The following is a 21997-nucleotide window of genomic DNA, read 5'->3' as shown; positions in this document are numbered from 1 at the left end:
CTGATGCAGAAGGGAGGGCAAAAAGGATGGAGAAATGAGGAGTTAGTTAGGGAAGGCCTCTTGGAGTTGATAGGATCTTTATTAGGGCTATGAAGTGGAAGAGAATGGTGCCCTCTAGGATACGAAGGGGGATGGAGTTTCAGGCCAGAAAGAGGATGAGATTGAGGTGGCGGCAAGACAGATGAGCTCGAGGCACAGTGTGAAGACGGGTGTTAGAGGAGTGAAGCGTGTGTGGGCTCAGTTGTAATAGCTCAGCAAGTTAAGGTGGGGCGTTGGGGAGAGCAGATTGAGTCACTTAGAGCTGAGAGTAAGGCATTTCTGTTTGATGAGGAGATGGATAGGCTGCCACTGGAGGTTCTTGAGGAGTGGGGAGATGTGGACTAAAAGGTTTCTTAGAAAAACGATCTTGACTGCAAAGTGAAGAATGGATAGGAGTGGGGAGATACAGGGAGCAGGAAGGTCAGGGAGGAGACTGATTCAGTAGTCAAGGAGGGATATGATAAATGCTTGGATCAGCAGGATAGCAGTTTGGATGGAGAGGAAGTGATGGATTTTAGAGAAGTTCAATCGTATTTCAATCGTATTTATCAAGTGCTTGCCGGGTGCGAAGTTGTGAAGGTATGAAAGTAGAACAAACAGAATTTGGTGACTTGCTAAATATCCAGGTTGAATGAGAGTGATGAGTAGAGAACAATGCCAACATTAAGAGTTTGTGGGAAGCAAGATAGTGGTGTTATCTACAGTTATGGAAAAGTCTCGGGACAGACAGGGTTTGGATGGGAAGATGAGGAGTTCTCCTTTGGACTGTTAACAGATTAGAGCTGTCAATGGGACAGCCAAACAGAGATGTCTCGGTGATAGTAGGAAATATGAGACTGCAGAGAAGGAGTCAGGTTGGGGCTGGAGAGGTAGATTTGAGAGTCATCTGCATAGAGTTGAAAGTTGAAACCGTGGGGGTGAAAGATTTCTCCAAATGGAGAATAGAAGGGGAATTATAACTGACCCTTGAGGGATGCCCCCAAAGTTAGGGGGTGGGAGACAGAGGAGGAGCCTGTGAAAGAGACTGAGAAGAAGATAGGAGAACCAGGACAGATCTGTCTCAGTGAAGCCAAGGTTAGTTAGGGTTTCAGGAGGTAGGGCTGGTCCATAACGTGAAAGGCAGCTGAAAGGTCTAGAATGAATAGAATGGAGTAGAGTCAATTGGATTTGTCAAGATGGATGTCATTGTTGACCTTAGAAAGGACGGTTTCTGTGTAGGGGAGGGGGCAGAGGCCAGTTTGGAGGGAATCAAGGAAAGAATCAATTAATCCATTGTTCATTCATTCATTCATTCAATAGTATTTATTGAGCGCTTACTATGTGCAGAGCACTGTACTAAGCGCTTGGGATGAACAAGTCGGCAACAGTTAGAGACAGTTCCTGCCGTTTGACGGGCTTACAGTCTAATCGGGGGAGACGGACAGACAAGAACAATGGCAATAAACAGAGTCAAGGGGAAGAACATCTCGTAAAAACAATGGCAACTAAATACAATCAAGGCGATGTACAATTCATTAACAAAATAATGAGTGTGCAGACCACTGTACTAAGTGCTTGGGAGAGTACAGTGTATCAGAGTTGATAGAAATGTTCCCTGCCCACAGTAAGCTTACAGTCCAGAGGACTGGAGGAGAGGAAGTGGGGACAGCGGGTGTAAACAACTTGCTGGAGGAGTTGGGAGAGGAATGGTAAGAGAGAGACAGGTCAATAGCTGGAGGGTGCTATGGGGTCAGTGGAGGGTTTTGTATGATAGCGGAGTTGTTTGTAGTTATATTGTACTCTCCCAAGTGCCTAATACAGTGCTTTGCACATAGTAAGAGCTCAATGAATGTGATCGAATGAACAAAGTGGGCATGTCTGAAAGTAGTGGTGAAGGAGCAAATAGAAAGTGGACAGTTGAAGATGGTGGTCAGGGAGGGAAGAAGGGAGGGTGCAAGTTTACCCATGAGGCTGAACAGTTTCGGGCTGGTGGACTTCATTCCTAAGGAATTATGGGAGATCTGAGGTCATGTTAAGGTTGGGGTTGGTTGAATCAATATTGTAGACCTGATAGCTGGGGGTTCTTTCACCTCCCTCTCCCATGGAGGCTGAGTACAAGAAAAGGATAGCACTTGCAGTTGTCTCAGAAAATGCAGCTGAGGGGTGGCTAGAAGAGGGCGAGGACAGTGGGAGGAGGGATGGGTTTAGAGCTACTTGTCCTTTAGAGGGTGTGGGTTTGTACATGGTAAAGGACTAAAGAGAGGGATTTAACTAGCTCAGAGTGATTCCCCTGCTGCAGAGCCAACACAAGGATTGGTGGGCCTCCACCCTGGGCTGGGTCCAAGTCGTGGCCTCCGAGAAGGCCATTGCTCTCAGCCAGGACCCTGGGTCAGTTATCAAAGAAGGCTGTGGGCATGATGATGCCTGCAAAACTGTTCCCTAAGGGGCTTGAGAGGCTGGGGGCCCCGTGCTGTGGGGTTTGGGGAGGCAGGGGGCTAGCTGAAGGGACAACTACAAAAACATCTGGCCTGCCTTGGCCAAGAAGCCAGTTGGACATGAGGTCTCTCCGGGCGCACCCAGGCTAGAGGGGTCAGGGAGAGGCAGTGGGGCGACGGCTCAGTTTGGACTCTCTACTCAAATGCCCATCACTTTATTGGTTTGTTCCTCTTCTACAGCCCCGACCACTCCTGTTGGGGACTACTCCTGTTAGGGCAGACCTAGCCAGCAGTTAGAGGGCTGAACCTAGTGAGGATGCTGGCCTGTTAACCTAAGTGAGGGCAGACAGGGGAGTCCCTGGTCTTCCTGGGAATCAGGATCTCAGGAGCAGGTTCACGGCCAGATTTCGTGATGGATTCTCCCAATAGGTGTCGCCATACGCCGGGAATTAAGTGATGGAATAGTTGCCAATTGGGAGCTCAGTTACTGGGGCAGCAGGGTCAGAATCAGTGGATACCAGAGAGCTGAAATGCACCGAGCCCTGCTGTCTGGCGCAGGTAACCGCTGACTTGTCTCTGCTCTCTGTGTATCCCCTGCTGGTCTGGGCCCTGTTGAGATGCCCAAGGACATGGAGGGGCAGGGTAAAGTCGGGGAAATGGCTGTGAGTCCCCAGGAGGGTGAGAGGAGGCAAACCCCGGCCACATGGAGAGAAGTGAGGAGGGGCCACTCACCAGAGTGGTCATCTCCGTTTGCCAGATCTCTTTGCTAAATCTCTAGCCCTGCTGCCTTCTCTCTGTTTGTCTCTTGCCTTGGATTTTCCTGAGTCCCTGAACTCAGCTCTCCCTCCTCCCATTCTGTAGGATGGTAGGTTGTAACACAGTTTCTGGAAAGGTACTACTGTTCTCTCCTTTCCTCTAAAGGGGGCATGGGGATCACACCATAACCTAAGTCCCAAGAAAGTTTTGTTTTATAGATACAGAGTCTGAGGCCCAGGGTTTTGTCCAAGGCCATACGACAAACCTAGTAGAGAGCGAGGTCCTCCCAATTTCTAGTTACACTATATACAGCTAGTCTTTGGGGTGGACAAAGCCTATAGAATGGGGAGACTGGTCCCGACTCTATAATCATTAAAGAGAGCCCATCCCAACTCATCCATCTGTGGAAAAGATATACTTTCCCCTCCTCCCTGATCTGGGTCCTCCCACTTTCCTGACCCTCAAATTGCCACATTCAAGGCCCAACCCACCTGGCTGCCACTGTGGGTACCCTCAGGCAGGAACCCCCACTAATAATAATATTAATAATGTTGGTATTTGTTAAGCGCTTACTATGTGCAGAGCACTGTTCTAAGCGCTGGGGTAGATACAGGGTAATCAGGTGTCCCACGTGAAGCTCACAGTTAATCCTCATTTTACAAATGAGGTAACTGAGGCACAGAGAAGTTAAGTGACTTGCCCACAGTCACACAACTGACAAGTGGCGAAACTGGGATTCGGACCCATGACCCCTGACTCCCAAGCCCGGACTCTTTCCACTGAGCCACGCTGCTAGGCACCTTCCTGTTAGCCTGGTCCCTGGATGCCCTCCTCCCCTTGAGGGGCTGTGCCTACTGAAAAAAAAAATCTCATTGGTACTACCCTCTTGGGGTCACCTCACTTCTCCAAGTTTGGGTAGGAGATACGGAGCTGTCGGTGTAATCCATGCCTTGTGTCAGCACTCCCTCTTCCATGGCCCATGCTGCAGGAGCTTATGAGGGTAAATGCCTGCGCCCTGCACCAACGGATTGACCCTAGATGGGCCGATTCAGTCTCCAAGTTGCCAGCCAGCCCCACCTGAGCCGCAATCTCCTCTGGCTTTCTGGGATCTTCCCGGGCCTGTCTGGGTTTACGTTCTTTTTAACATTTGGACGGAAGACTGCTACACAACACAGCCTCTTGGGGAATTAGTTGTTTGTAATGAACGAATGGCTTTCTCTGGCAAGGATCCCACTGCAAGGACAGAAGCCAGTTCCTCCCGGCCCACGCTGAGGGTGGCGGCAACTGCGGCTACCCAACACAAACCGCCCCCAGGTATTTTTATAAGGCCTCAAACCCACCCACTCTCCACTCTTTTCTCTTTGGAGAGACCTCAGGGCCTGACCCTCTGTGAGCTATGGTAAAACATCCATCTTAGCCTTCCATTAACAATAATTGTGGTATTTATAAGTGCTTACTATGTGCCAAGCACGAGGGTAAAAGCAAGATAATCAGATTGGACACGGTCAATCAATCAATCAATGGTATTCACTGAGTGCTTATTTTGTGCAGAGCACAGTTCTAAGGACTTTGGAGAATACAATACAACAGAACTAACAGACACATTCCTTACCCATAATGAGCTTACAGTCTAGAGGGGGTGCTTACATTCTGTAGCGAACAGTCCCTGTTCCACTCGGGAGTCTCAGTTTTAAGTTGAATTAAAACGTCTGGCCTGCCTTGGCCAAGAAGCCAGTTGGACATGAGGCCTCTCCGGGCGCACCCAGGCTAGAGGGGTCAGGGAGAGGCAGTGGGGCGATGGCTCAGTTTGGACTCTCTACCCAAATGCCCATCACTTTATTGGTTTGTTCCTCTTCTACAGTCCCGACCACTCCTGTTGGGGACTACCCCTGTTAGGGATTGAATCCCCATTTTACAGATAAGGACACTGAGAAGCTAAGAGATTTGCCCAAGGTCACATAGCAGCCAAGTGGCAGAGCCAGGATTAGAACCTAGGGTCTCTGACTCACAAGCCTGTGGTCATGCTGCTTCCAGAAGGTTAACAAAAAGCCTATTGCACTTTCTTTCCTAAGAGCATTAATCCATGGATGTCATTTACCCTCCCTTCATCTTAGCGAGGCCCCAAGTGGAAGCAAAAATGTTCATGCACGGTCTGCTAATGGGAACCGTGGCACAGAGAGGCCAAGTCCCTCATTCCAATTCACACAGCAGGAGGGTCAGCAGGAGAGTTCAAGGGGTGCAGACCCTCAGTCCAGGACTCTGTCCATTACTAGGTCTTCCAGGAGGTGGGAAACGAGGCCGTTTGTCAGAGACTTACTCTTCCCCAGGAGCGTAGGAGGATCCAAACTGACTGTCTTCTTGGCCCCGGGGCTGACTTTCAGCTGCAATCCATTAGGCTAATAAAGAAGTATTTTTCGGGAAATTCACAAAGCTTCCCCAGTAGAAACAGATTAAGATAAATGCACAAACATGCACAAGCACATGAAACACAGGCTTCTGCCTGAACAACGGGTGGCCCTCGTACAGATGACTAATACAGCATCATAGCTTTCCTTGACTCGTGTGGGATTGTGTGAGAGAAAAGGGAGTGATTAAAATAATAATTTAGGTGGAGTTAATAACCCATAAAGTATGTTTTAATTCAATGAGGAATTCACCTCACTCCACAGAGCTCTGCTTTTTTTGTTTTGTTGTGTTTTTTGGAGCACTGCAAGTTTTATTTCTGGTTTTCCTGCAGTTCCTGAAGGCCTTGTTTTAGGAATGATTATTCTTCCTAGCTACAGATCTCTTGAGGCCTCTGGGAGACTGGGGAGAATCAGATCCCCTTGGAAAAACTGTGGATTTCAGCACTGAGCTGAATTGGATACTTGACCTCTACTGAGGGACTACAGAATCCCCTGATCTCCCACCATGTTCCTCTCGTCTCAAGGATGGGTGATGAGTTGTGGCCTGCAGACATAGTCTTTGACCTCTTGGCCATTCTTAGTTGGTCTTTGATGTGGCAGGAGAGTAAAAGTCCTGCCTCATTTTGCTCTCTGCCTCTGCCCTCACTGACCCATGAGTAATTGTTGAGCATCTACTGAGGACAGCAAGCACGTACTGAGAGCTTGGAAGAGTTCCATAGATTTAGATGTAAACTCCCCCAGGGTAGGGATCATGCATTCTAATCAGGGAGACAGAAAATAATCTGGAGGAGAAGATGGCCAAAAATGACACATACCTCTGGCTTTCTAGGCATTAGACCCAACACCTTTCATGGAGTCACAGCAAGGAATGAAGTTTCAGTCCACTCTATAGTGGTGTAGGTAAGGCGATTGGCCATCCTTGAAGATAAAATAGAGTTGACTAGGCCTGGTGTGTGCCCTTTGAGGAAAGGAGTGATTGAAAAGAATACCTTTAGCTGCTCAGTCTTTGTTACTTTTTATGCTATTTGTTAAGTGACTACTATGTTCCAGGCACTGTACTAAACACTGGGGTAGATACAAGTTAATCAGGTTGGACACGGTCCCTGTCCCACATAGTGTTCACAGCTTTAGTTCCCATTTTACAGATGAGGTAACTGAGGCCCGGGGAACTAAAGTGACTTGTCCAAAAAGTCACATAGAAAACAAGTTGCCGAGCAGGGATTAGAACCCTACTCCTCTGACTCCCAGACTCATGCTTTTTCAGCTAGGCCACACTGCTTTTCACAAAATCATTACTCGGCCGAGGTAGAAGGGCAAGTGGCTATTTTCAAGGATCCGTGGGGGTCACCAGGATGGAACAAGGAGGTTTATCAACAATCGTATCCACTACCCCTCCACTCCAACAAAATCAGCAACAGCTTTCATTTACTGAGCTAGAGTTCTAATGATGGCATTTATCAGGCACTTGCCATGCTCCAAGCACAGTGCTAAGTCCTGGGGTAGGTACAAGATCATCAGATGGGCTTCAGTACCTGCCCCACCTAGAGCTCACCATCTAAGAGGAATGGGGAGAAAGAGAGAGAGGGCCTTAACCCCTTTTTAGGCCTGCAGTGTGACCTTGGACAAGTCACCTAATTTCCATGGGCCTTGACTTCTTCAATTTCCAGTTCTGTTCATTTTCTACTAGGCCACATAAAGCTTGTGGGACTGGACACGACCGTCAGCTGGCTACCCTCAGAGGGAGGGATCGTCCTAATTCTCACAGGCTCTTTTTCTGCCCTCTAGAATCCTTCACGGCTGACCATAAGCCACTGATGGGGGAGGCTCCCGAGGTCCGAGGCTTCTTCCTCGGCTGCGGATTCAACAGTGCCGGTAAGGAAGCTGCCTTTCCCCTCACCACTCTGTGTTCTGTCCTGGGAGGAAGGAGGAATGGTTTGTGGAGCGGGAGAGTGCGCGGGGGCAAGGCTGTTGTCAGTGCTTGGCCTCCTCCATGAAAATTTGGATTACTTGGAGGCCATGCAGTAGCTTGCTGAATAGATGACACATAGATGCCTTCCCCTTCCCACCCTGATTTGTGGGAGCGTCAGAGCCCATGCGTTATCTGGGTTTGGGCTGACCAACACTCCCGCCACGCTACCTCTCTCAGTCAGGAAGGCTTCCTAGAGCAGGGAGCCCAGGAGCTGAGGAGAGAGAGAGAAGTAGAGGTTGGACAAAGCTGGGGACTTACAGGACCCCTAGTTAGGAGGAAAGAGAAGAGGTCGAGGGAGGTGACGGAAGCCTAACCCTCTCGCCCCGGTGTCAGGGATGATGCTGGGCGGCGGCTGCGGAAAAGAGCTGGCACACTGGATCATCCACGGGTATCCCGAGAAGGACATGTACGGCTATGATATCAGGCAAGTGTCCCTGGCTGCTTGCACTCAACTGTGGGAGTGGCTGGGCTCCCACTAGACGAAAGCCTCGGATCTCCTCCTTCCAGGTAAGATGCCAGCTTTCTAAAGTGCCCCAAACGGACCGAGCTTCCCTCCGGCTTCTCCCTTGGAAGCGGGTGGCAAACAGAGGGGAATGTTGAAGCCACAGGGACCAGCCCTCTCCAGGAGCTGTTAACAGACATGTCAGGAGGACTCAGCTGGACCCACACTGTCTTAGGATCGAATAATAATCAAATAATATTTGTATATGTTGAGCACTTAAATTGCTAGGCACTGCTCTAAGCGCTAGCGTAGATACAAGATAATCGAGTTGGATACAGTTTCTGTCGCACGTGAGGCTCACAGTCTCAATCCCCATTTTACAAATGAGGTAACTGAGGCACAGAGAGGTTAAGTGACTTGTCCAAGGTCCCACAGCAAACAGGTTTCAGTAATAATGTTGGTATTTGTTAAGTGCTTACTATATGGCAACCACTGTTCTAAGCGGTGGGGTAGATAAGGTAATCACGTTGTCCCACGTGGGGCTCACAGTCTTCATCCCCATTTTACAGAAGAGAGAACTGAGGCACAGAGAAGTGAAGTGAGTTGCCCAAGGTGGCACAGCTGACAAGCGGTGGAGCCGGGATTAGAACCCACGATCTCTGACTCCCAGACCCGGGCTCTTTCCCCTAAGCCATGTTTAGAGCTGGGAACCCTTCTGAATTCTAGGCCCATTCTGCCACGCTGCTTCTCTAGCTGCTTCCCAGTGGGCTTTGAACCCAGATCTGGACAAAGACTGCATGGCAGAGGGTGGTGGTGACACTAGGGGAAAGAATCTGGATCCATCTCATGGAGGAACGGCTGGTTCCAGCTACGAGATTCCCTGCCACCAGCAGTCCGATCGAGTCCTTCACCCACAACATCAGGCACTCCTCTCCTTCCTCACCAGTCAGACCTCTCTGCAGCAATGCTAGTAGACACATCCACCTCTTTCCCTCCCTGTCAGTGGGTCAACATCCCCCAAACTGAGAGAGAGGAAACCCTCACCCCATCCTGATCTAGCCTACCCATTTTGGGAGATAGTGCGTCACTATCTTCCTTACTCCGAAGCTACGTGACCTAGTGGAAAGAGCATGGGCCAGGGAGTCTGGGGACCTGTGTTCTAATCCCAGCTCTGTCACTTGTCTGCTGTTTGACCTTGGGCAAGTTACTCAACTTCTCTGAGCCTCAGTTCCCTCATCTGTAAAATGGGGATTCAATACCTGTGCTCCCTTCTGCTTAGGCTGTGAGCCCCATGTGGGACCAGGGGAAGCAGCGGGGCGCGGTGGAAAGAGCCTGGGCTTCGGAGTCAGAGGTCATGGGTTCGATTCCCGGCTCTGCCACTTGTCAGCTGTGTGACTGTGGGCAAGTCACTTCTCTGTGCCTCAGTTACCTTGTCTGTAAAATGGGGATTAACTGTGAGTCTCACGTGGGACAACCTGATTACCCTGTATCTACCCCAGTGCTTAGAACAGTGCTCTGCACATAGTAAACACTTAACAAATACCAACAATATTATTATTATTATTATCTTGTATCTACCCCAGTGCTTAGCACAGTACTTGGCACATAGTAAGCGCTTTACAATTACCGCGATTTTTATTATTACTATTCCTAGACCAGTCACTGGCAGAGTGCATTACCAATCCCTCTCTTTCCCTCAGAAGACACCCCACCTTCCTATTTCCTTGAGCCTGTTGTTGGGCAGGGATTGTCTCTATCTGTTGCTGAATTGTACATTCCAAGCGCTTAGTACAGTGCTCTGCACTCAGTAAGTGCTCAATAAATACGACTGAATGAAATTTCCCAGGTGGGGGAAGCAAGCCCCAAAAGAGGGAACGGATGATGCTGTGGTCAAGTCATCTGAAATCAGAAGCGGTAAGGAATGAGATTGGCTATAAAAGCTATTCCCTTCTTCTCCTGTCTTCCCCTCCTCTCAGGGGTTCTCTAGACCAGGAGGCAGCAGGCAGATAGGATGGTCTGAACAGATAGGTGATGGAGTCGCAGACCATCCTCCACATAGGTAGGGATTTTGAAGCTAGAGACTGGGGTGCTCCACTCTGCCTGGAGACCCCACTAACCCAGGAAGTGTTTTCCCTGCTCTTCTGCACCCATTCGGAAGGGACCCCTTGCTCAGAATCTATTCCCACTTTGGCAGGAGGAGAACACGGTCTGTGGGGTTATTAATATTGGAGGAAAAGCCGAGTGGGGGCCAGGGCAGGGTTAAATCCAGGATTGTTCTTCCTCCCTTTCCGTTCATGGAGTAAGGTCAGGACCCCATCCCCGTACTGAGATTCCAGCCCAGTGCCAAGAGTTTGGGCAGAGGAGAAGGGGGAGAGCCCACCTCTTGGTTGGTAACGCTCAGCTTGACTGCAGCTGCCTCACCCTCCCAGGAACCAGAATCAATTACACTTAATAGTTTTAATGAATTTACATGTCGCATTTATCTCATTTCCTTCATTATGGCGCTGTGCAGACAGCCTCCATTGGATGGGAGAAGATTGTATTGATGGAACAGGACAGGGTAATTACATTTGGTTTTGTTGTATGTTCACTTAGGGCTCTGCCTAATCCCCTAAGTTAATAGTAGAGGTGAAGAGTGTGATTGAAGCAGCGTCCTTGAAAGATGATCCGCATTTTCCCTCTTCCCTCCCCGCTCTTCCCCCCGAAATGGGTTGACTGCCGTGATCTTGAGCCACTAAAACCTATTCTACCCCTGGGGATACAATGGGGGTGGAATTTGGCTTCAATCTGTTTAACAATTTTGACTGACCAATGACATTACTTCAAGTGTAAAGGTCTTGTTAACAATACTCAACCCATTCGTTGTGGGCAGGCGATTTGTCTACCAACTCTGTTATACCGCACTCTCCAACGTGCTTAGTACAGTCCTCTGAACACACGGTAAGCGCTCAGTAAAAAATATTGATCGATCTGGGGAAGCAACCCCTTTTGGCCCCCATATATAGTGGACATCAAAAGCAACAGTTCTCTTCTACCAGTAGGGGACAATCTAGAGACACAGGTTGGTTTTACCACTCAGTTCTAATCCAGCGCTAGCAGACTCTCTGAGACTCCTGAGCTAAACAGAAGAGGCAGAAAGATGGCGGGAGAGCGAGCTGTGTCTGGTGGCTGTGGACGTCCAGAGTGCTGCGGCCAGTCCATTGTACTCTCCTGGGCACCATATAATAATAATAATAGTATAGTGTTTGTTAAGTGCTTATTATGTGCCAAACACTGTTCCAAGCACCAGGGTATTCATTCATTCATTCAATAGTATTTATTGAGTGCTTACTATGTGCAGAGCACTGTACTAAGTGCTTGGAATATACAAATCGGTAACAGGTAGAGACAATCCCTGCCCTTTGACGGGCTTACAGTCTAATCGGGGGAGACGGACAGACAAGAACAATAGCAATCAATAGGGTATGTACAAGGTAAACAGGTTGTCCCACAATCTGAATCACCATTTTACAGATGAGGCAACTGAGGCCCAGAGAAGTTAAGTGACTTGCCCAAGGTTACACAGCAGACAAGTGGTGGAGCCGGCATTAGAACTCACATCCTCTTACTCCCAAGTCTGTGCTCTTGCCACTAGGTCATGCTGCTTCTCATATGGACTGTGGAATCCCATCCCCAGTGAACCCAAGTCTGGGGTCTCGGCTTTCTCTCTCCCATTCTCGATACTGAGAGAGTCTGAGGGTGAAGGTATGGCACTTGTACTTGGGACTTGAAAGTTTGTCTTCCCGAGTAGAGGTTAAAATTCACAACTGGGGATGTTCAAGGAAATGAAGGTCAGCAGGATTTGGGGTGAGGGGCCGAAGGAAGGGTAGATCCATCATCTTGTTATGAATTAATTATGGAACCTGTCAAGTGTTAAGAGCTGTGGTAGATGCAAGCTAATCAGGTTGGACACAGTCCATGTCCCACATGGGGCTCACAGTCTAAGTAGGAGAAAGAACTGGCGTTGAAACCCCGTTTTACAGATGAGGGAATCGAGGCACAGGTACCTAAGTGACTTGCCCAAGGTCACACAGCAGGCTGTTGATGGAGCCGAGATTAGAATCCAGGTCCTCTAGCTCCCAGGCCCGTGCTCTTTCCACTAGGCCATGCTGCTTCCCAGTGATCATCCTGTGATCCTTGAACAATGTCTCTCTGAACCGGGCTTTGATCCTGTGCTATAAGTTGCAGCAAAAGAGAATTCAGTGAGACCTAAGGAAGAACCACTATGTTGACCAGAAGGGGCTCCTTCAGGAATCTCCACGCTGAGGCCTCCCCTCATCTGCCGGCTTGGCCCTCTGCATTTTACCCCGCTGCATAGGGATTATCACGCCAGTAAAATCTCCGCCTCGCCTCAGGAGGAGTTTTCATGCCTGCTAAATGCCTCTTCCCCCACCTATTGCAATATTTATGCTAGAGCATTTTAAGAGGATAAACTATTTCAGTCTGGTTGTAGCAGCAGAGCAGGCAGCTGCTCCCGCTGGTTCCCAGGGTATTGTGCGGTTGCCTGGAGACGTCAGAGTGGGGGCTGCTGGGGGCACCCGGGGAGAACTGTGCCGCTAGGTGCCCCTGCCCCTGAGCCAGGGGCACTTGAGTGGGCTTGGGAATCAGAGTCAGGGAGAGACTATAGGGGCCCCCACGGCTGCACCCAAAGGCCTGACCTGTGTATTTATCTCCGTCGGCCAATGAGGGTCGCGCGGATCCGTGCGGCAGGGAGCACTGGCACTCCGCTTAGGCCTCTCCACGGGCAGCAGTGGCAGCCTGGCTGCTCTTTCCCCACATTAACACCAGCTGTCTGTACTGTGGGAGCCTCCATCAGCTAATTAGACCCTTCATCTCTCAAGGCCGATCGTCTCGAAGAAGGCCATCGGGGGACTAAACCAAAGCCGCTCCTGTTTTGACCCTGGGGGATTGACGGAGCTACAGAGGCCAAGGGGGCTGATGTCGTGGAAATGAAAATAAAGCTTGGGGCCCGGGGTGGCAGATGAAGTAACCACACAGAACAGTAAAGACCGTCCACTCCAGTGAGGGCTGAAGGGGAAGAACCGGTTTAGAGTAGCATCCGCAGTGGTGGGGGGATTGAGTTTAGACTAGAAAAACTTCCTCAAACCAGCCTCTGGAGCGGGTGTGATGGGGAGGCCTGTTTGGTGGTCTAAAATGGCTTAGCGGGAGACTTGCCTGGAGGCGGGAGGATGGAAAGGATGACCTCTAAGTTCCTTTCAGTTTTAGGACCGAGTCTGCAACACAGCCAGCCAAACCATCTGTCCCAAGCAGAGTCCTGGAGGTCGGGGGGAATGGGAATTCTCTCTGCAGGGAGTGGAAGGCCCAGCTCCTCGGAATGGGACCGTTGGACTCTGACAAGTCTTTCCTCACGACGCAGAGTCAGCAGTTCAGCGCCCAGGCCTGCTGAGGCCTTCGTGCGATGAGAAACCACGGAAGGACGTAAAACAATCTTGTTTTTCAAAAGGCCCATGAAACCGGAGTCTGTCCAGCCCAGTGCCTGCTGCCTGGCTCCCGCTTCGGCTGAGGGACTCGAGGCTGGACTGGCGCCCTCGGCATCCTGGGAGGATGTGCTCCCCGCTGCCAGAGGCGGGCGGTGGGCAGGGGGCCACCGGCCAGCCGCGCCAGGTGACGGGCCGTGAGTTACGGCCCTCGGCTAATCAGGACCCATGCCAGTGCTGAGCGCACACATTCCTGCAGAGAGCTTTCTGTTTGGGAGATGAAAATATGTCAAACCAATTGAAAGCACTCCACGTTTTATTTATGCTTCAGTCTGGGGAGAATCGATGGGGAAATGCCAAGAATGTGTGAGGCGCTCACTCTCTCTGGGTTGTGCAAAGCTGGTCGCTGGGGCCCGTGGGTTCCCTGGAAATCTAGACTGGGCCTGGCACCCTTCAGTGCATGAGGTCTTAGCAGGAGTAATGCGGGTTCTGATTCCCCTGGGAGATGCACAAGGAGGGGGAATGCCAGCATGAGGCACAGTGGGAACCAGAATGGGGTTGGGAGGCAGGACCCACAGTGAGTGGCCTTTCTTAGAGGCAGAGCTGAGGGTGCATGGCAGAAATCTGTTGCCCTGAGGCATTTGCCTGGGAGGCTACTAGACTCGTGAATTGTGCCCCTGTTTCTCTTTGGTAAGAGAGAGACAGAGAGAGAGAGAGAGAGAGACAGTGTAATGTGACTTGGGTCAGGTGACTTTGGCCCATTTGGAGAGGATAGAGGATGGAGGAAGAGCAGCATGGCCGAATGGATAGAGCACAGGCCGCTGAGTCAGAAAGACCTGGGTGCTAATCCCGACTCTGCTACTTCTCCGCTATATGACCTTGGGAAAGTCACTTGACTTCTCCATGCCTTAGTTGCCTCATCTTATGACCGTGAGCCCCATGTGGGATAGAGACTTTGTCCAATCTGATTAGCTCATATCTACCCCAGCGCATAGTACAGTGTCTGGAACATAGTAAGTGCTTAACAAATAATGTAAAAAAAAAAGGAGTGGGGAGTGGAGAGGGAGAAGGTGGGGGTATAATGGGCCTCAAGTTGGATCTCTGTGCTGTGGGGAAAGCCGTTAGTGTGCCTGTTCCCCCAGGCCAGCCTGGCACTCTTCCTTGAGAGGGACTCAACCCAAGTTAATAATAATAATAATAATGATGTTGGTATTTGTTAAGTGCTTACTATGTGCAGAGCACTGTTCTAAGCACTGGGGTAGACCCAGGGGAATCAGGTTGTCCCACATGGGGCTCACAGTCTTAATCCCCATTTTACAGATGAGGTAACTGAGGCCCAGAGAAGTTAAGTGACTTGCCCACAGTCACACAGCTGACAAGTGGCAGAGCTGGGATTCGAACTCATGACCTCTGACTCCAAAGCCCAAGCTCTTTCCACTGAGCCATTCACAAGACACAAGCTCTCCCCCCAGAAATGCTGCCTCCCAGCCGCTGTTTGATTGATTATTGATTGACTGATTGAGCGTGACAGGGCACAGCAGCGCTTCACAAGCCCTCCTCCCTTCGGTGATCTCCGCGGTTTGCTGATGGGAAAGGAAGCGGGTGTCCATTCACGTCAATCAATCGATCATATTTATTGAGTGTTTATGTGTGAAGAGCTCTGTATTAAGCATTTAGGAGAGTACAGTGTAACAGAGTTGGTAGACACGTTCCCTGTGCACAACGACAAGTACCACTGATTGACTCTGCTGTCTGGTAGGAGAAGTGACGTTGTTTATCAATCAGGTGGGGGCCCAGGAAGTAGAGGATGGGGACCACCTTTACAGTGCGTCCCTCCAGATGCAGGTGTCACATCTCTAATAATGGTAATAGTAATTGTATTCATTAAGCATTTACTATGTGCCACATTCTGGGGTAGATACAATGAAAACAGATCAGGCACAGTCCCTGCCCAACATGGGATTCACGGTCAAAAGAGAAGGGAGGACAGGAACAGAATCTCCTTTTTCACACATGACAAAAGTGAGGCACAGAGAATTTAAGTGATTTGCTCAAGGTCACCCAGCAGACAAGTGATAGAGCTGGGAGAAGAACTGAGGTGTTCCGATTCCCAGTCTTGTGCTCGTTCCACAAGGTTACATCGCTCTAGGGCCAGAGTTTCTCTTTGCTCAGACAGTGCTCAGGTGCCCTGACAAAATGCCCAGCCTGTGCTATTGCCCACCAAGAAGGGCTTTCAATCAATCAATCAATCAATCAGTCAATCGTATTTATTGAGCACTTACTATATGCAGAGCACTATACTGAGCGCTAAGAATTAGTACAATATAACAGAGTTGGTACGGATGCTCCCTGCCCCCAGTGACCTCACCATCTAGAAGGGGAGACAGACATTAATATAAATTAACAAATTATAGACATGCACATAGGTGCTGTGGGGCTGAGGGAGAGGTGAAAAGGGAGCTAATCTCTTCTTCCCTCTTTCCACCTGAAGCCTTTATTCAATCAATCAAAAGCAAAGTGGCTTAGTGGACAGAGCAAGGGTCCGGGAGTCAGAAGGACCTGGGTTCTAATTCTGGCTCCACCACATGTCATTCATTCATTCAATTGTATTTATTGAGCGCTTACTGTATGCATAACACTGTACTAAGCGCTTGGGAGAGTACAATACAACAATAGTCACATTCCCTGCTCACAGTGAACTCACAGTCTAGAGTGGGAGAATCAGACATCAATACAAATAAATGAGACTACAGATATGTACCTAAGAGCTGTGGGGCTTGGAAGAGGGAAGAGGAAAGGGAGCAAGTCAGGGTGATGCAGAAGGAAGTGGGAGGGAAGGAAACGTGGGGCTTAGTCAGGGGAGGCCTCTTGGAGGATAAGGTTATGAAGTGGGGAACAGTAATTGTCTGTAGAATTTGAGGATGGGGAGGTTGTTCCAGGCCAGAGAAGGATGTTGCCTAGGGGTCAGCAGGGAGGCAGGCGAGATGGAGGCACAGTGAAAAGGTTAGCACTAGAGGAGCAAAGTGTGCGGGCTGGGTTGTACAAGGAAAGAAGCAGGGTGAGGTAGGAGGGGGCAAGATGGTAGAGTGCTTTAAAACCATTGGTGAGGAGTTTTAGATGGAGAGGTGGATGGGTGTCCGTCTCCCCCGATTAGACCTTAAGCCCGTCAAACGGCAGGGACCGTCTCTATCTGTTGCCGACTTGTTCATTCCAAGCGCTTAGTAAAGTGCTCTGCACATAGTAAGCGCTCAGTAAATACTATTGAATGAATGAATGAATGGTTTGAGGAGCAGGATGACGTGACCTGAACGTTTTTGCTGTGTGATCTTGGTTGTCTGTGCCTCAGTTACCTCATCTGTAAAATGGGGGTAAGAGTGTGAGTCCCATGTTTGGACAGGGACTGTTTCCGACCTGATTAATTTGTATCTACCCCAGTGCTTAGAACAGGGCTTGGCGCACAGTAAGCACTTATCGAATGCCATTATTATTATTATCATGGTATTTATTGAACACTTACTGTATGGACAGCAGTGTACTATGTGCTTGGGAAAGCACAATACAGCAGAATAGCAGCCACGTTCCCTGCCCATAATGAGCTTACAGTCTAGAGGGGGAGACCGACAGTAATAGGAATAAATAAGTAATTTATAATATATAATTTAAAGATACATACATATCTTCATTTCCTGGAGCCAGAGGCACAGGAATAAGTCAGAGCTGGAATCAGGAAGACCCTTTTACCTTTTCCCCTAGCTGCTCTCTCCCTCCACCCTGGCATTCTTAGTGGCAGCTGCGAAATCCTCAGTGGCACCTCACGTGTCAATTACGAGGTTGACCTCCCATTGCAGGGTGTAGGGAAATGGCAGTCAGTGGAGAGAACCAGGGAAGGATTGGGGTTGTCTCCTCCACCTTGAGGCTTATGGGAAGAGAGATCACCACTCTGCCTGCTGGTCAGATCGCAACAGCAAGCAGGCCTCACTGAAACAGCAGCTCCTCCTCCCTGCCTTGCAGCGGGAGGTACAACGCTCCACGTGCCAAGAAACCACAAAATAATACTAATAATGTCGGTATTTGTTAAGCGCTGACTATGTGCAGAGCACTGTTCTAAGCGCTGGGGTAGACACAGGGGAATCGGGTTGTCCCATGTGGGGCTCACAGTCTTAATCCCCATTTTACAGATGAGGTAAGTGAGGCACAGAGAAGTGAAGTGACGCCCACAGTCGCACAGCTGACAAGTGGCAGAGCTGGGATTCGAACTCATGACCTCTGCCTCCAAAGCCCGTGCTCTTTCCACCGAGCCAGGCTGCTTCTCTAACTGGCCTGTCGCTTGCCTAGCTGTCTTCTCCCTGATTTTGCGAGTAGTTGTTCCTCTTCCCTCCCCACTGAGGGAGGGTAACTGAGACAGAGTTTCTTCATCTTTCCTCACCTGAGCAAATCACCCCTATTGTTCATTCATTCATTCATTCAATAGTATTTATTGAGCGCTTACTATGTGCAGAGCACTGTACTAAGCGCTTGGGATGAACAAGTCGACAACAGATAGAGACAGTCCCTGCCGTTTGACGGGCTTACAGTCTAATCGGGGGAGACGGACAGACGAGAACAATGGCACTAAACAGCGTCAAGGGGAAGAACATCTCGTAAAAACAATGGGAACTAAATAGAATCAAGGCGATGTACAATTCATTAACAAAATAAATAGGGTAACGAAAATATATACAGTTGAGCGGACAAGTACAGTGCTGTGGGGATGGGAAGGGAGAGGTGGAGGAGCAGAGGGAAAAGGGGAAAATGAGGCTTAAGCTGCGGAGAGGTAAAGGGGGGATGGCAGAGGGAGTAGAGGGGGAAGAGGAGCTCAGTCTGGGAAGGCCTCTTGGAGGAGGTGATTTTTAAGTAAGGTTTTGAAGAGGGAAAGAGAATCAGTTTGGCGGAGGTGAGGAGGGAGGGCGTTCCAGGACCGCGGGAGGACGTGACCCAGGGGTCGACGGCGGGATAGGCGAGACCGAGGGACGGTGAGGAGGTGGGCGGCAGAGGAGCGGAGCGTACGGGGTGGGCGGTAGAAAGAGAGAAGGGAGGAGAGGTAGGAAGGGGCAAGGTGATGGAGAGCCTTGAAGCCTAGAGTGAGGAGTTTTTGTTTGGAGCGGAGGTCGATAGGCAACCACTGGAGTTGTTTAAGAAGGGGAGTGACATGCCCAGATCGTTTCTGCGGGAAGATGAGCCGGGCAGCGGAGTGAAGAATAGACCGGAGCGGGGCGAGAGAGGAGGAAGGGAGGTCAGAGAGAAGGCTGACACAGTAGTCTAGCCGGGATATAACGAGAGCCCGTAATAGTAAGGTAGCCGTTTGGGTGGAGAGGAAAGGGCGGATCTTGGCGATATTGTAGAGGTGAAACCGGCAGGTCTCGGTAACGGATAGGATGTGTGGGGTGAACGAGAGGGACGAGTCAAGGATGACACCGAGATTGCGGGCCTGCGGGACGGGAAGGATGGTCGTGCCATCCACGGTGATGGAGAAGTCTGGGAGCGGACCGGGCTTGGGAGGGAAGATGAGGAGCTCAGTCTTGCTCATGTTGAGTTTTAGGTGGCGGGCCGACATCCAGGTGGAGACGTCCCGGAGGCAGGAGGAGATGCGAGCCTGTGCATCAGCTGTTTGCGGCTCACACATGTGGCAGTCCGGTAGTCGTGGGTCACACACACCTTGTGTGGGCTGCATTTCACCTTCAGGCAGGGGTCCTTGGCAGGGTCCAGTGCTTGGTCAAAGGGCTTGTTGGGATTCCAGTTTCGGAAATAATCATCATCTCGGAATTTGTTCCAGTACTTGTTCTTGTCGTACTGGGAGACCGTACTGAGCCACCGGTCGTCGTCCAAGAAGTTGTCGTGGGGGTTGGCGGCTGGGGTGTCGGGGTGCCGGCTCTCCGCTTGCAGGACACACCAAGCCACGATCACCATGATCCTCGTCATCTTGGGCAGCTTGGGGTTCGGGCTCCTTTGTTGTTGCCGCCGCCTCCCGCTCTTATTGTTAAAGATTCAATGTTTGCTTTGGAGCTCCCCACCCTTTTTTTTTTCCCTCTTGCCCCTACACCAAACCTATATCACCTCACCACTTACGAGTGGCCATTTGCAGCAGGTGTAACCTTTTGGGCACTGGGGTTGATTACCTTGAGCATCCATCCCAACTCGGCCACTTGTCCGCTGTGTGACCTTGGCCAAGTCACTTAACTTCTCTGTGCCTCAGTTATCTGTAAAATGGGGATTAAGACTGTGAGCCACGGGTGGGACATGGACTCTGTCCAATCTGATTAGCTTGTAACTACCCCATTATTTAGTACAGTACCTGGCACGTAGTAAGAGCTTAACAAGTGCCTTTAAAATAAAATACAATTTTGTGTAATTTGGTTCCTCCTCCATGGCAGAGAGGGAAAGGTTCCGTACAGACGGACGGACAATGGCTTAACAGAGTGCACTGCTTTCTGGTGTCTGATAAAGCAACGGGAGTACTTTAGTGATCTTATTACATCGGGGTTCCCCACATTACTGCCCTACGGAGGGGAGAATGAAGTACAGAAAGACGGATCGATCACCCCAAGGCCACACAGCAAGGCAGCGGCAGAACCGGGAATGAAACCCAGGGCTCCCTGCTCCACTGCTCCAGGGAGGGACGACAGGGAACGTGACTCCTACTTCCCCTCAGAAGCCCTGGGGAGCTGCTGGCTCAGCTGCTCGTTAGGAAATATGAAATGAAACTAATTCAAAAATTGTTCTGAGAAAAGGAAACATGCTCTGCAGCAGAAAGTGCAGCATCCACAGTCACCAACACTTCAAGCTCTGGGCCATGCTGACAGCTTCCATTGTTTCCAACTGGCAAGAAGCTGCAAACAGCATTTAGAGTGTGAGTTAACAATGGATCCCGACCTTTTGTGTGTATGTCGTTCTGAGTGGGAGAATACCAGATTGGGTTCAAAGCTGGCTGTTTCAGTGGAATTTGGGGCTCTTGTGAAATAGTGTGATGGAAGTCTTACTAAAGGCACATCTCCTCCAAAAGGCCTTTCCAGACTAAGCCCCCCTTTTCCTCATCTCCCTCTCCTTTCTGTGTTGCCTTGACTTGCTCTCTTTGCTCTCCCCCACTCCCATCCCCAAAGCACTTATGTTCATATCTGTAATTTTATTTATCCCTTTGATCTTCCCCCCTTCCTAATCCCAAAGCACTTCTATACAAATCTTTAATTTTATCTGTATTAATGTCTGCCCCTCCCACTCTAGATCGTGAGCTACTTGTGGGAAGGGAATGTCACTGTTTATTGTTGTATTGTACTGTCCCAAGCACTTAGTACAGTGTTCTGCGCTCAATAAAGATGATTAAATGAATGAATGAATGATTGCCTTTGGCATAAGCCTCTGCCTCCACTCTCATTTGGCCCACTGTATAGATGGGCTGGAGTGGTCTTGTTTCACAGCCCCAAAGACGCCCCTCCACCACCGGCTCCTGCCTCTTTGGTTCAGCTCATCTGGGAGAGGCTGGGGGTGGCTTGCCTGGAGCCCTCGCCCATAATTGCAGACAGCCTAGCCCAGAAAGGACTTGAGGACACCCCATTGATTCCTGGGCCCTCTCCAGTTCCCAGCCCCTGGGTCCCCTCCACTCTTTTTATTTTAATGGTATTAGCCAAGTGCTTACTATGTGCCAGGCACTGTACTAAGCACTGGAGTAGAGACAAGCTAATCAGGTTGGACACAGTCCATGTCCTACTTGGGGCTCGGTCTTAATCCCCATTTTACAGATGAAAAAACAGAGGTCTAGAGAAGTGAAGTGTCTTGCCCAAGGTCACACAGCAAACAAGTGGTGGAGTGGGGATTAGAACCCAGGTCCTTCTGTTTCGTAGGCCCAGACTCTATCCAATAGCTCAATCCACTGCTTCTAGATGAACAGGACCATGGGCCAAATTGTGCCCTGGTTCTGTACCCTGCAGGCAGGGAGGTGGGTCATGCCAACACAGGCAGAAGGGGATTCATTCATTCATTCATTCAATTGTATTTATTAAATGCTTACTGTATGCAGAGCACTGAACTAAGCACTTGGGAAAGTACCATTCTACAATAAACAATGACATTCCCTGCCCACAATGAGCTCACAGTCTAGAGGGGGGAAACAGACACCAATACAAGTAATTAAAATTACAGATAAATACATAAGTGCTGTGGGGCTGGAGTTGGTGGAAGAGAATAGTAATAATAATAATGTCGGTATTTGTTAAGCACTTACTATGTGCAGAGCACTGTTCTAAACGCTGGGGTAGATACAGGGTCATCAGGTTGTCCCACGTGGGGCTCACAGTCTTAATCCCCATTTTACAGATGAGGTAACTGAGGCACAGAGAAGTTAAGTGACTTGCCAACAGTCACACAGCTGACAAGTGGCTGAGCCGGGATTTGAACCCATGACCTCTGACTCCCAAGCCCATGCTCTTTCCACTGAGCCACGCTGCTTACAAGTCAGGGTGATG

The 21997-nt window shown here is 49.8% G+C and overlaps 1 protein-coding gene across 2 annotated transcripts in view; it reads left to right on the top strand.

Annotated features, from left to right (window-relative positions):
- SARDH (sarcosine dehydrogenase) overlaps window positions 1-21997 on the top strand; it is a 94286-nt gene that overhangs the window by 13499 nt on the left and 58790 nt on the right. For both annotated transcript variants that reach the window (XM_001505570.5, XM_029063127.2), the window contains exons 9-10: window positions 7400-7486; window positions 7917-8007. In XM_001505570.5, coding sequence (XP_001505620.3) covers window positions 7400-7486; window positions 7917-8007 — 178 coding nt within the window. The remainder of the gene's footprint in view (window positions 1-7399; window positions 7487-7916; window positions 8008-21997) is intronic.

Source organism: Ornithorhynchus anatinus, chromosome 4, assembly GCF_004115215.2.
Source record: "Ornithorhynchus anatinus isolate Pmale09 chromosome 4, mOrnAna1.pri.v4, whole genome shotgun sequence".
Classification (NCBI taxonomy): Eukaryota; Metazoa; Chordata; class Mammalia; order Monotremata; family Ornithorhynchidae; genus Ornithorhynchus; species Ornithorhynchus anatinus.
This window is presented reverse-complemented; position numbering and strand designations above follow the sequence as displayed.